Raw genomic sequence first — 15,700 nt, 5'->3', positions numbered from 1 at the left:
AAAATTTATGGTGTTGCTTACCTAAACTGCCATAGAGCTGGGCTCAAGACAACATTCAAATCAGGATCTGGATTTTGAACAAAGACATTTGGGGAAAAGTCAAATTCAAGATTCAGGCTTGTCCTGTTATAAAGAGAGAGGTGCTGTTTGTACAATTCCGATCCAGATCTGCATTTGGATTTAAGCCTTCCATTGCCAAAGCTTGCAGGTGTTTGGATTGTATCTGTGGGTTCAAGTCTATTCTACGAAACCTCTGCACTGTCTCCCCAGGGCTCAGCATTTCTATAGAAGCCTACAGTCAAAAGACCCTCCCCTCTGAAGTGAATGAGTCAGGGGTTTTAAAATTTCATGAGAGATATTTTTGTCCCCCCAGCTCTCGTCGTGCGCTTCCTGACCAAACGGTTCATCTGGGAGTATGACCCCACTCTAGGTAGGTTACATTTTATTTTAAATACTTATGGAATGCTGCAGATGTTGGCTTTGTAGAAGCAATGGAAAGGCATGGTGTAAAGATTCCAAAACCTCATTCATCCCTTAAATATGATGTTAAAGCTTCTCTGAGGTAAATCCCTAGCTCGAATGAACAGCCAACTGATGTGGCACAATCAACAGGTATAAATACATTCAAACAAAGGCTGTAGGTGGGGTTAAAACCTACCCCTATTGAAGTTAACCGGAGTTTTCCCATTGATTTCTGTGGGGCTAGAATTTGACCCATGGAAATAAAGATGTTAGTTTTCTGCTTCGGAGTAACTGCCCACTGTTTGTGGAAGGTAGAAGGGCTAGGGAAGAGTGCTCAAAGGGGCAAGGGAGGAATAATCCTGTGGACAGTCATTTCCTGTGTAAGCTGTGCAAATCACTTGGGACCATTGCAATGCACAGAACCCCTGCTGAAATGCTGGAGGTACCTAAACTCACTCAATGCCTACGTTTTTGCAGTAAGTCTATGTTTCTGCCTCTGAGTGCGCACACTGCTGCCTCCCTGTGGGTGTCCAGACACCCATCTCCCACCTAAGCCCCTCAGCGATTTACACACCAGGGGAAGATAGATGTTCAGCTTAAAGGGCTCTATCCAGTAGGTGTGATCAGAGGCTGCCCACTGGATCAGGCCCTCATAGGCAATTTTACACAAAACAGTTGGGGGCAGGGGAGGGAGAGGATGACCTCCCTCATCACTTCTTGCCCAGTGGTGAGTGTACTCACCTGGGAAGTGTGAGACCCCCAGTTCAAGTCCCCCCGCCTAAGAAGAGATTTGAACAGGGATCTGCCATTTCTCAAGTGCTCTAACCTTTATAGCATATAGGCATCTCTTTAGGTACTACATAGCTGGGTTTACTATGGCTTTTTACGGAGAGAGGTTTGTTTGGTTTGGTTTTGTTCTGTTCTTCTGAAGAATCATATCAATCTGTTTCTCTGTTTAAAGCAACATAAACTGTGTCAGTGTGACATATTTACCCTACATTGAGGATAAGCATGTTTGTCAAGTGCCTTTTCAAATGTAGAACTAAAACAGATGCATACCACACGGCTACTAAGCAACAAGAGATTTTGCCAGAAACACTGAGGCTGCAAGCAAGAAAAAAAAAGTCATGTTTACAGCTGATTTTCTATATCAGATCCAATGGGATCCATTAACTCTCCCATGCTAGAAGTTGGTTTTCCCTTGGCAATTCCCATTTCTACCAGGACTTATATCAAAACTTCCAAGGCACAGGAAATTCACTCTATTTAGAGTGAATAAAGCATCATAAAATTCCTTGTCCTCCTGTAATTCCTGAAAGGGATCATACATTTTAGATTAAAAGGAATTTATGGGATTCAGTACCACTTTAAGCTTCAAGATAAAAACTAGAGACTCCATGTTACCTCTGTGTGCAGTGTATTATTACATCTCCAGGACCTAAGTTATAATGTTCAGCTGCCACACACATGAAGAGGGAGCATGAATGGGTAGCATGGCTTTGCTAAGGACCCTTGGTGCAAGGAACTTCCATTTAAAGTGAGGGTCTTGCAGCACTAGGGTTGCTACACAGGATATTATTTCTATACATGTGCCCTGTGTGACAGCTTGGGCAATTTCCTGGACAAACCATATTGAATTAAGCTAAACCTTATTGAATTAAGTTTATGTATCATTGTGGGCCAGGGATTGTGTGTAATTTCATAAGGGAGGGGGACCACAACCCACTAAGAACAGTTGGGAGTGGTTTGGCAAATTTACTCAGGTTGTAACACCTCCAGAGAGCTGCTACCACCACCTGGAGAGAGGCTCCCATATACTGGTTCATACTGGAGTTTACAGGCACAAACAAAGAAAGGAATTTTAATTAAATAACCTGAGTTAAAATTAACGCGTGACCTTTTTTCTGAACCAACAAATGGACAGGACATTCTGTACCAGGGGATGGGGGGGTGTAATCTTTCCTGGGAAGGGTTGGATGGATTTGGCTCAGTCTGTGTTATTGTTCTGAGAAAAGGAGTTATGAACTCGTAATCATGGGATAATCCCTTGGTGGGATTTGAAGGATGGTCACCAGCCAGAGTGAACCCTTAGAGTGAGGGGTTGATCTCTGGTAAGCTTATTAGTAGGTTCTTTTATTGTTTTTAATATATTTTCTCTTTAAGGCTTTTACCTTAAGAATAAATGTGCTTGCTTAGAAAGAGCTGTGTGGTAACAGCTTTTGCAATTACACTGTGGACTGTCTCTGAGGAGAAAAGTAATGCAGGCCTGCTTAGGAAACCAGACTTCACCAAGGAATTCTTATTGTAGGCAAGGAGCTGTCAGCCTTGAAATATCCCAGTCAAGAGGGAGAGAGACATGTGTCTCCATCCAAGAGTGGAGGCAGCTGGGATCCAGAAGCCTAGGGGGTGCCCTTGCTGGACCATAGAGGGGGAATAGAGGTGTAGCTGCCCTGAACTATGACCCTGCACAACTGTATCACGGTTAATATTTTAATTTTCCATTCTCAAGTTACTAGGAATGACAATATCAGCAGAGCTCATTACCCAGAGAGTATTAACTATCAGCCAACTCTTGGCTGCCCTACATCTTGATCATTATTGCTTAGTTAAGCACATTCCTCTATCATTTTCTCGGTAGGTGTTTGCTACCTTTTTCTTTTTTTTAAGGTACCAAGCCATTGAGGCTAATTGCTAATTGCTCAAACATGGTCTGCGGATATCTGTGGATATCGGCACATTTGCAGGGCTCTACTAATTCCTTACCTGCCTGGGTATATGAGGCATATCAATCTCTGCTTATAACAAATCAAAACATTGTGCTCTATATGCACACCGCGGATACATAAGGTGCATAGAAAAAAGAGAGATAGACCAAAGTTGCAAACTTCAAGAGCTAGATCCAGATCTACTGTTGTTCCAAAGTTTGGGGTGTCTGAATTGGGTGTTTCAACTAGATTTTCTCTAGTTAGGATACAAGTTGGTGGGAAGGGGAGGTTTGAGCACCAGGAGGCTTTTACCATACATCTGTTTCTATAACAAGCTCACAATTTCCACTAAACAAGGAAATGTGTTATGGTTTTAAAAAGTCTAAAGACACTTGGCACATCTAGGATACATTTTAACCAGCAGTCTAAAAGTGCTTCACAAACATTAATTATCAACAACACCCCTCTGTGGAACTGGAAATATTTGCTCTCCATTTTATTTTTGCTCTATTTACAGATTAAAAAATATCCATCAAACCAAACATAACAGGATGAAATTCACCTCTGTGGAGAGGACCAGCCCAAGTCCTAAGTACCACTAAATCTGATGCTTTCTGGTTGCTAGGCAATGGTAGCATGAGCATTTGTTTGCCACCTCGCTGGCCTAGCATAGGTACAGCACTGTGGCTTACAACAGCCGGGCAGAAGTGTTCGCAAGGGCACAGCTGCAGGATGACCCTGTGGGGCAGCACTGCCACTGCCTGTTGCCATGACAGCAGAAGGACAAGCACATCATGCCTGCCAGACAATATCTTCTCAGGAGCAGAATTACTCACACGTATGCAGAAGCCCCGTGTCCCACGCAAGCCCTGCAGGTGTGCACAGGCCTTGTGTTGGCCCTCTGTCATAGGGAACCATTTCACCCCAAAGGCCATATTATGACGTCTCAGTGATATTGGTGAGCAGTTTATTTACATGAGTAGCCTCACTGAGTGAAACTCAATTTGAAGTCAATTTGAGTTTTGCCAGGATTTTGCCCATTGGCTTTACAAGGATTATTTGTGTGAGTTTCTGTTCACCAGTGTTGATAAGTAGGGATCACAGTCTGAAATCTATGACTCTTCCTCAGAGTATGCTGTGACATGACAGCTGTGATAAAGGCCTAAATTGATGGGAGCTGCAAATATTAGTAATGAAAGAAAAACAACATACAAGGAGATTAGGAGTATGAGAAAATAAAATGAGATTCACCCCCCGGGAAGGTGCATCCCAGGTGATGGAGGGGAATCCAAAACAAAAAGGGAGGGCATAGGGTTGCCAATTTTGGTTGGACGGATTCCTGGAGGTTTCATCAGATGGCATAATATTTAATTAAATGTTAATCTTTAATTCCCGGAGACTCCAGGACAATCCTGGAGGGTTGGCAACCCGAGGAGGGAGAAATTAGGGATATTGCAGTGTCAAGCAAGACCTGCTGTGATAGTGGCAACAAATGAGTTTGCAATGTGACAGAATAACAAAGGCCAATGCAATTTTGGGCTGCATATTTACAGGACATATTTTGGCCCAGAACACCTATATGTGAAAAATCCATGCCCGGGGGAGACAAAGATTACTGACCTAACCCCCAGTTTAGATAGTGTTAGGTCGACAGACTAATTCTTCCATTGACCTAGCTACCATCTCTGGGGGCGGTGGATTACCTATGCCGATAGGAGAACCTCTCCCGTCAGCATAGGTAGTGTGTACACTGAAGCACTACAGTCTAAGTATAGACATACACTAAGATTTTTAAAGTAATCTATATATTATATTTAAACTGATATCAGAGAGCTAATAATCTCAAACAATACTATCACTAATTCTAGTAGTCTGTTGTATCAAGAAAACTTAAATGGCAACATAATTAAAATGTAAGACTCAACATTCTTTACCAGCGTCCCCTGTCCTTCACATCCTCCATGAACATCTTTTTTTTTTTTCTTATCACAGTCAAATAATACAGTGAAGTTAGAGAAATGCTACAGACAATGGAGTTTGTATTATTTACAAGCAAAATATCACTCCATGGTTTTTTTAATATTACACTGGTAGATTCTTGCCCAAAATACAGCCTTTGGATAAACACTTTACATTTCTACGCACTTTTCAAACATGGAACTTAAACAACTTTACAAACATTAATTCATTAAAACTTGACCACACTTCTTTGAGGTGGAGGATTTTACTGTGGGGGGAGGGACAGCTGCTGCACAGGGAATTTAGGGGAGTGGGGAGCTGATAGGGGAGCTGATAGGGGGACTGCTGGTCCACCCTGGTTCCAAGCCCCCACCAGCTAGCTGCAACGGGCTGCTCTTCCTGCAAGCACCGGACAAAACAGGCGGCTGCCAAATGATGTTAGAAGGGAGCATTTCACAACTTTAAATGAGCATGTTCCCTAATTGATCAGCAACTTAACATCGAAACAACGTTAACCGGGATGACTTTAAGTGAGGAGTTCCTGTAGCTATATTAAAACACATATTGTTTGCTTGCACCCAGCTTATCAAGCTCTCCAGATCACTCTGAATCAGTGACTTGTCCTCTTCATTATTTACCGCTCCCCCAATTAGGGTGTCATCTGCAAACTTTATCAACGATGATTTTATGTTTTCTTCTGGGCTAATGATACAAATGTTAAATAGCCAAAAAACAACCCCTGTGGACCCCATTAGAAACACATCCACTCGATGATGATTCCCCATTTACATTACATTTTTAGACCTGTTAGCCAGTTTTAACCCATTTAATCTGTGCCATGTATATTTTATATGTCTAGCTTTTTAAATCAAAGTTTCATGCAGTACCAAGTCAAATGCCTTACAGAAGTCTAAGTATATTACATCAACACTGTTACCTTTATCGACCAAACATGCAATCTTATCAAAAAAAGATATCAAGTTAGTTTGGCAAGATCTATTTTCCATAAACCCATATTGATTGGCATTATTTATATTACTCTCCTTTAATTCTTTATGGAGCAAGTCCTGTATCAGCTGCTCCATTATCTTTCCTGGGATCAAAGTCAGACTGACAGGCATATAATTAACTGGGTCATCCCGTTTACCATTTTTAAATATTGGCACAACATTAGCTTTCTTCCAGTCCCCTGGAACTTCCCCAATGTTCCAAAACTTACGGATAATCAACATTAATGGTCTAAGTGAGTGCCTCAACCCGCTCTTTTAGAACTCTTAGATGCAAGTTATCCAGAATTGCTGATTTAAAAGTGTCTAACTTTAGTAGCTACTGGATGAGGAAGTGCCCCACATCAGCTGGGTACCTGAGGTGTTCTGACTGATTTAGTGCAATGCATTCCAGTTTGGAAACTGTGAAAACCTTTAGAGAGAGCAGCATTTGCTTCCCAATAGACCAATACCCTCTCCTTACCCCAGTGCCAATTTGGGAAGAATCTAGCAGTGACTTTAGACTTTCCTAGTCCTTGCACTCAGGAATTATAAGCAATAGGATTCTGGTTGGCTCCTAAGCAAGGATTTAAGGGGAACAATCTTCTCCACTTTGGCTTGTGCTTAATGCTGTGCTGGAATGGGGCCTTATACTGGGCCAGCAGCAATCTGCTTTCTTGGTGTCATCTGTGAATTTTATTATGGATGCTACTCATTGCTTCTGGATCAACAATGTTAAATAGGATGGGACCCTACACCATTCCCTTTGGTACCATGGTAGGCACCTCTCCTAGACTTAATTTTCCCATTTTCAAAGAATAATTAATTTGACCTCATACAAATTTAAGATATCTTCTGTTGCCTCCCACTGTGCTCCTCTGCAGTGGGAATTTATATAAAATGTATTATGGAAATGAGCTGTGAAAACATTCCTGGTTTCTCTGAAGTATCCAGAAGGAAGCAGATGGGCATGGCCTAGAACTTTTTAAATCCATGACACTGGCCTTTAAAAAGCATGGCAGACTCAAAAGCGAGAGGCCACAATGAAGAACAGCAGAGGAAGAAGCTTGGAACAATGTGGGAATCATTTATTTAATATGTTTTATGTTTTCTTTAATATCAGTCTCAAGATGTAGCATTCTTGATGGCAGTGATAAAATACAGCCTGTTTTTATAGCAGCCTTTACATATATACAGTATCCCAAAAAAATGGCTTATTTAAGTTGAAGCTTGTCGTGGACATAACTCGCACTGAGGACTAGTGCCTCTGCTTGGATTGGGGTGGGGGAGAATTAGAAAGGAAAAGATAAAAATTTGAAAAATTCTGAGGCCGGTCAGTACTGACACCGCAAAATCATTTAACATAGCCTAGCGAATCCCGCGCTCTTTCTGATATCATTGCGTATCGCCCTGCCTGGCTTCTGCTCAGACAGTTGGCACAAAGGGGGTTGTAAAATTCAGCCTTAACTTCCATATTTTCTAGACCCACATTTCTGTTTTTTTGTGTAGCTTAATATTGCTGTGGGTGTTGTAAACTTTGCACTGAAAGACAAGCATATGGAACATAGAACATTACCTGTTGAAGCCTTAAGTTTTGTATTTCCTGACTTTTTTGGGTTAAAATTTTTAAGTGATTTAAGAACTTAAATCACATTTTCAAAAATTACTTAGGAGCCTCAGAGCCTAAATCACTAAGACCCAGGTTTTTAAAGCTATTTAGGCATTGCAACAGTAAGGACCACAATGCTTAATTGATTTAGGAGACTAAATCTCATTTTCAAAAGGGATTTAGGCACTTAGGAGTCTAAATTCTATTGACAGTCAATGGGATTTAGACTCCTTAGTGATAGTTAAGACCAAAGCAGACTGTGATGAACTTCAAAAAGATCTCACAAAACTAAGTGATTGGGCAACAAAATGGCAAATGAAATTTAATGTGGATAAATGTAAAGTAATGCACATTGGAAAAAATAACCCCAACTATACATACAATATGATGGGGGCTAATTTAGCTACAACAAGTCAGGAAAAAGATCTTGGAGTCATCGTGGATAGTTCTCTTAAGATGTCCGCGCAGTGTGCAGAGGCGGTCAAAAAAGCAAACAGAATGTTAGGGATCATTAAAAAGGGGATAGAGAATAAGACTGAGAATATATTATTGCCCTTATATAAATCGATGGTACGCCCACATCTCGAATACTGCGTACAGATGTGGTCTCCTCATCTCAAAAAAGATATACTGGCACTAGAAAAGGTTCAGAAAAGGGCAACTAAAATGATTGGGGGTTTGGAATGGGTCCCATATGAGGAGAGATTAAAGAGGCTAGGACTCTTCAGCTTGGAAAAGAGGAGACTAAGGAGGGATATGATAGAGGTATATAAAATCATGAGTGATGTGGAGAAAGTGGATAAGGAAAAGTTATTTACTTATTCCCATAATACAAGAACTAGGGGTCACCAAATGAAATTAATAGGCAGCAGGTTTAAAACAAATACAAGGAAGTTCTTCTTCACGCAGCGCACAGTCAACTTGTGGAACTCCTTACCTGAGGAGGTTGTGAAGGCTAGGACTATAACAGTGTTTAAAAGAGAACTGGATAAATTCATGGTGGTTAAGTCCATTAATGGCTATTAGCCAGGATGGGTAAGGAACGGTGTCCCTAGCCTCTGTTTGTCAGAAGATGGAGATGGATGGCAGGAGAGAGATCACTTGATCATTGCCTGTTGGTCCACTCCCTCTGAGGCACCTGGCATTGGCCACTGTTGGTAGACAGGATACTGGGCTAGATGGACCTTTGGTCTGACCCAGTACGGCCGTTCTTATGTTCTTATGAAAATGAAATTTAGGCTCCTAAACCAGTTAGGCATTGTGACACTGAGCATAGCAATGCCGAAATAGTTTTAAATACCTGGGCTTACGGGCCTGTCTATAAAAACACTGAGTTCACAACAAGTTGGGGTGTAATCTACCACACACTAGCCTGCCATGCACTAAGCATCCATGTGGACCCTGTTGCCCCCCACTAAAATTCCCCAGTGTCCTTTAACCTACTCGCATTTCAACGTGGGGTAGATCAAAGCGCGCTAGGGAACTTCTAGCGTGCAGCAGCTAAGGTCCACACTGACAGTTGGTTCGCAGCAAGGTGAGGTGTAAATCTACCCCACACTAGCCTGCAGTGCCCTAAGTGTTTATATAGACAAGCTGTTAGGTGCTTTTGGAAATTTTAGCCTTTGCGATTTTTAGCGTGTAACTTTAACATAGCATGAATGGAAAGCCCCATGCATATTTATGGCTCTGCATATATGCCAATAATAAAAAGAGGGGAAGGAATGCATTCAACATAAAAAAGATCCTGTTTTATAAGCACGTAGGGCCGGATCCTCCACTGGTGTGAACAAACATTAGCTCCACTGACTCCAGTAAAATAAAAGCATGTCATAAGGGCAATAAGAGATGGGTAGGCAATTATGAGTCACAGGCAAGGAAGAAAAATATTTTTAGATGAGGTTTGACAAAAGATGGGTGGAGGGGAAGAGTCAGAGAGAGAGAGAGACACTCACACAGACAGACAGACAGACAAAGTCACGCTCTAGTTGGTAAGTGCTAAAGAGAAGATGTCCCTGGTCCCAGTAGTGGTAAGATTGAAAAGGGCTGAGAGGAAGCAAGTGAGTAGATGCAGAGAGCAGCGAAGAGAGACAAAATTTACTCATGCAGCTGGAGCAAATCCATGGAAAACAATATGAGCCAACACTAGGTTTGTGTGGAATGGAGGTAAATTGGGTGTGCCGTGATTCACGGTTCTCAAATCAGACCAGGACGAATTCTGCAGGCATATACACCATGCAATGCCAGTGACCTCCATAGAGTTTTACGAGGGGTAACAGAGGAGATTTTGGCTCATTACTTTATGACAAATAATTATGGCAAGTACTAGTCTCCTATGCATATTTCTTCATCCAAGGGAAAATGAAGTTTTTAAATGATGGTTTGAAAGTTCAGTGCAATTAAGCAAGCAGACGTTTACATGCTTGCATCTCATTTCATCTTATCTGCATCTCATTGGTCTACAGACTGGTCTGAAAATTTCACAGAACAGGCTCTCTCGCTAGGTCTCCAGTGCTTCCAGGTTGCATGGGAGTGGAAGACACCATGAGCACAAACTTTCTCACACTATTTCTATACATCACCTTCCAGTGAGGCTGTCTGTTTTGAACATTGAAACTAGAGATGGACATGAGCCAAAACTCTGGATGAGAAAGAATTTGGGCCCATCTGTACTCAAAACAGACCTGGCTACCATTCAAAGTTTGGGATAAAGTTGTGGAGGTGTTTATTTCATCCAAATTGGTTTGCCTATTCCTATGATAAACATGTTCCTAAAAGCATAAAGCAAAAATCTCCTTTCAGAGCTGTAAGACAACACTTTACCCCCATTTTCTGCTCCCCCCATATCCATGGAATTTGTACTGAGCAAGACATTGGAGTCAAGAGACCAGATCAGCTGGTGTAAATTGGTGTAGTTCCATTAAAGACAATTTATGCCAACTGAGGATGTGGTCCAAGAGCTACAAAGTGAGTCTCAGAGAAAAAGTTGAATTGAAATATGCTCTTCTGGAACAAATGTATTGACCAATTCAGTTTTATTCAGGACAAGAAAATGTGTTCATTCTTCAAGTAAATACAACCCAAATCTCCCTTGAATGTATTACAAACACAGCACAGAGATGCTATCAGATTGATCAAAACCTCAGGCTTTGTAGGACATTCAGATTTGCATTCTGTGGATCATATACTTCAATATTTTCTCTACATAATTGTAATAGTATTGTTTTTTCATAATGACTTTTAATCCATTGTTCAGAAAAATACAGTGATTCTCTAATACACTTATTAACAAGATAGCACAAATAAGCCCAGGGAAAGCTTTCAATCTGTTTTTTTGCTTCTTCTTGTAAAGGACTTTCTGCATCTGGGAATTTAGAAGTTCATTAGTTAATGGGGACTGAATAATTGTGCCAATATACTGTAGGCTAAAAAAAATAAACTGACTAATGTTGCTTCAGAAATGCTTTTGGGGCCCCTTGGTATGGTCTAAATATTTAAAGGATGAGCTTTAATTTTTCAAATGATGAATCTTGAAAGAGTTACGTGTGTATTATTGAAGAAAAGTGCTGCAGAATGAACTATTATACAAAGTGAAACCATCAGAGTAATAAAAACAACGAGGAGTACTTGTGGCACCTTAGAGACTAACAAATTTATTTGGGCATAAGCTTTCGTGGGCTAAAACCCACTTCTTCAGATGCATGGAGTGGAAAATACAGTAGGCAGAATATACGGTTTAGCCCACAAAAGCTTATGTCCAAATAAATTTGTTAGTCTCTAAGGTGCCACAAGTACTCCTCGTTGTTTTTGCTGATATAGACTAACACGGCTACCACTCTGAAACCCATCAGAGTAATGAGATCAACTGAAGGTCCAAAGCAATATGGTCAGCAACCCCTTTTCTTTAAATTACCAAAAATACTATATGACGTGTAACACCCCAATAGCTAACAAGAACTTTCAAAGTTTATAATAAATTGGGGTCAAGTGGTAAGTTTTACAGCCCCATTTCAGAGTTTCTGATGTCGATTGGCTTACCACAGCTCTGACCACAGTAGCTGACTGGTTCCTTAGGGGCCAGCAAAATCCTACTTTGATTCAAGCTTTTATGGACAGAGAAACACAACTATAAAATTTTCCTTCCACCCAGTTGGTGGTAGCCATATAATTACAGTATGGAATTATTACCAGGTCATATTGTGTGTGGTACAGGCAGAAAATCCAAGGCTCAGGAAATTGCCCATGGTCACCTGAAAAGTCCATATCATAACCATAATTAGAAGACCGCTCTCTTCTGTTAGACCTATGCCTCATCAACTAGATCATGCCAACTCCAGTCAAGCACTTTAACATCTCTGTCGTAGTTTCTCTATTTGTACCGTGCAGAGGAGTAATGATATTGAACTACTGTAAAGCAAGGTACTGTACTGTGTGAAGTACTACAGAAATGCAAAGTCAAGACCATTTAGTTTCAGAAAGGTAATACAACTCAAGATGCCATGGCTGGCAGCCCTGTGCTTTAATCCACTGGGCTTTTAGGAGGCTCCACCCCCTTAGTTGAAATTCATACTTGTCAATTTGAGACTAATAATGGCTATTTGCTTTTTCACAAACATCCAGATAGTGCTAAATATCATTAAAATTGCCCCAAATCCACAAACCTTACTCAAGCTCAAAACCAGATACATCTTTATCCAAAACAACTACCAACATTTCACACCTCTCTTACACATATCAATGCTACACATCCAAGATAAAACTCACCCCTGGGCAGAAGGCCAGAACAAGGTATATGTCCTACATAAATCCCACTTAAGTCTTATTTTGAAGGCTAACCAGGTAACTGAACTTCTGGAGTGGACCCGGATGCAGAAGAGATGGAGATGACGCCTTCCTCTCCGCCACCACTTCACTTATGGCCTACTTTTCTGTATTTGTTATTCTTTTTCCTGTTCTCCCGTCCCCAGTATTAGCCTGATATTACCCAGAAAACTGTGAAGTTAATTTTTGCACCAATTTTTGCCTATTTTGACAGTTTTGTAACAAACACCAGTAAGTTCCTGGGAATTTTTAAACAAAATAAAAACTGAAAACAAAGGGACTTGCCATTTGGCTTCCACCTGCCTGACTGATGGAGGGACTTGCCCATTTGTCCATATTGGTGACAGCTGCACCACTTAAAGCAATTTGAGTGATGAGGGCAAGTTACTTTTTTGGTGGGGGAGAGGGTGTTGGGTGGGGGAGAATAATGTGAGAGTTTAAACACATTATTCTGGAGAGGTGGCATCCCTCAGTAGGGAAGAGAGACATTCATAGAACATAAAACCTTTCAGAAGTTCTGGTTCAATAAATAAGTTTCCTTGAGCACATCCTCCCATTCCCATTGAAGAGACCAAATAAAATGTAAATCTCTGACAATGAAAAGTGATCAGAATTGCTGGCTACAGTTTTACATCATGTGCATTTGACTTTTGATATAGACCATCTGTGAGTTGGCAACAGTAATAAATCTGAATGTTAGCACGAATCATTTTCCAAGTTGTAGGTCAAATGCTATCACACTTAAGTGTCATCTACTCATTAAGATAAAACAAGCGTCCTTGTGTCATTAATTATTTGATTAGTTGCCTATTTCCAGAACTTTAGAGGCAGCAAATGCACCCTTATTTTCCTATAACATGGATAGTGTGTTTGTTTAAGTCCCCTTGGCAATTCTTATAAATCATACACATTGCTTTGAGTCTTTGCTAGAAAAGTGATGATTTCAGCATGTTTCAAAGAAACATTCTGAAAATAAATCCTGCTGTTCTGTAATTTTATCACAATGTAAGGGCTATGCTTAGCGGGTAGCATGAGTAGATCCCTGGTCTGCAGCCACACCACGTTCAGCTCTGATCTGGTCAGATTTCAAGCTAAGCAGTGACAGGCATGGTCATTTTTTTAATTGGAGACCTCCAAGTAAGTAGCATTGGTGTTTCAGGAGGTGGCACTCTTCCCTCCAAATCGGTAGAGAAAGTATCATCACAGCATGGGGTTAAAAGGCTGTCTGTTGCTGTGCTTTCAGTGAGGCACAAATCCAAGATCCTGACCACTTAAAAAGCATCCATAGCAATGGACCCCAACCCCCATATGTAACACTAGCAAGTAAGATAATATCTATTGAACAAGCAGGAATGTGAAGGGTACATCAAGTATTCTAGGAAGAGTTTATAAACAGGCTAAATACAGTTCTGAGAGATATCCTGAGTGAACCCAGGATTCTTCTTTTAATTACAAGATCTTACACCAAATTCATGTCTGCTGTAAATCCATCTTATACCATGTGTGTGCATTTAGCTTTTTAATCTAGCGGTAACAATAATATGTATTGCAGAAACTATTTTAACTGAGAACTTTTTTTTTAATCAGTCTAATATATTGAAATATGGAAGCCTGCATCTGATTTCAGTATTTTTGGCTAGTTTGATATTATAGGAAAATCTTTTGAAAAGAACTTATGCTGATTGTTTGAAAGATATTTTAATATGATTTAGCCCTTTTTCCTCTTAAAAAAATAAACTGAAGGGGAAAAAATCCATTAAAAAAAAAAAAGAAGAAGTGTGCTAGCCTCAGTGCCACGTTCCAGTCTGAATAAACAAATTGAATCAAATTCAGCCCTGATGTAAATAGAGCCATAGTCATTGAAACCAGTTTCATTTTTGAAAGTTATGATGATTTTTTAAACATTCCATCACAGAAATGTCTTGGGTTACATGCTCCAGATATTGTTTATATTATTGTCCAATAGGAAGACCCAGGCCTGTGAATATTACTGGATAGCTGGTTAACTTTTTAAATTTTTCGGTCCCTTTGTGGTAATTGCAGAGGTCCCATGTATAAAGGCTGTGTCTATGGACAGTCATCGTTCTAAGATGTGGTATAAAGGAAGGTTGTGGGGTGGCATCTGGGGAGAGATGGGGAGATCTTAGCTGTGAGAAGAGGAGCTAGGATGTTCTATGTATGAAAAAGCTCCAATTCATGGATGCTGGGGAAGCTTTACAAAACATCAGTACAGTACTTCAAGTCGCATGATAGAACAGTAGCAAGGAACATATTGAAGATTCTGCTCTAACAATCTGCATTTAGATTTTAAACTCTTCTCAAATTGTTTTTATTATTTTTAAGAGTCTACCTATCGTCATCAGGCAACTATTGATGATGAAGTTGTTTCCATGGAGATACTAGACACAGCTGGTCAGGTGAGTGAGAACAGTCCAGAAGAACTGATTCTCATACACGAATAAACAGGAGAAAAGGGGTGAGAGTAAGGCAGCTGCACGACACTTCCGGTGACTGAAATCAAGTAGCGCCCATGCCACTCTGAGCAGCGGCTGCCAGACCCGGGTGCTGCACACAGATCGATGTTTAGAGTTTTGTAATGTGGAAGAGCGGGTGGAGATAGTGTGTGACCATCTGCAGAACTCTTTATTTTACATGCCTTAACTGTAACAAAGGCTGCGTAAGGAACTTCAGCAGGTGCCCCAAAGTACTCCACTTCATCATCTGGAAGCAACTGTCTCTGTGCACAAGGAGCCTCCCACATAAATCTGCAAGATGAAGGCTCTGCATGAAATCAGTGCAGTGTAATCTATGGTAACAGTGACCTGCCTGGCCCAGATCACATTACCAGATTTCCCTAATGGGTTATCACTCTTGCCTGGTGCCATTATCCAGAGGAGATACAGACAGTCTAGCAGTATTCCCCTAAGTGACCTATGTGGACACCCAAGAGCACCCCATGAAGCTAACCCCTTAGAAAGGAATCACAATACCAGGATATAGGCAGGGCCGGTGCAAGGATGTTTCGCGCCCTAGACGAAACTTCCACCTTGTGCCCTCCCCCCTCCCCGAGCCCTGCGGGAGCTCCCTACCCCCGCCCTCTGCCCTGAGGTCCCCCCCCTCCGCCCCGAGGCACCCCCCCTGCGGCAGCTCCCCACCCCCCC

The 15,700-nt window shown here is 41.1% G+C and overlaps 1 protein-coding gene across 1 annotated transcript in view; it reads left to right on the top strand.

The window, feature by feature from the left end:
- Positions 1-15,700, top strand: part of RERG (RAS like estrogen regulated growth inhibitor) — a 125,841-nt gene that overhangs the window by 104,636 nt on the left and 5,505 nt on the right. Inside the window, exons 3-4 of the mRNA XM_029911659.1 lie at positions 374-430; positions 14,883-14,956. Coding sequence (XP_029767519.1) covers positions 374-430; positions 14,883-14,956 — 131 coding nt within the window. The remainder of the gene's footprint in view (positions 1-373; positions 431-14,882; positions 14,957-15,700) is intronic.

Source organism: Terrapene carolina, unplaced genomic scaffold (assembly GCF_002925995.2).
Source record: "Terrapene carolina triunguis isolate 2854851 unplaced genomic scaffold, T_m_triunguis-2.0 Scaffold112, whole genome shotgun sequence".
Lineage (NCBI taxonomy): Eukaryota > Metazoa > Chordata > Testudines > Emydidae > Terrapene > Terrapene triunguis.
The sequence above is the reverse complement of the archived record's forward strand: the minus strand, read 5'-3'. Positions and strand labels throughout refer to the sequence as shown.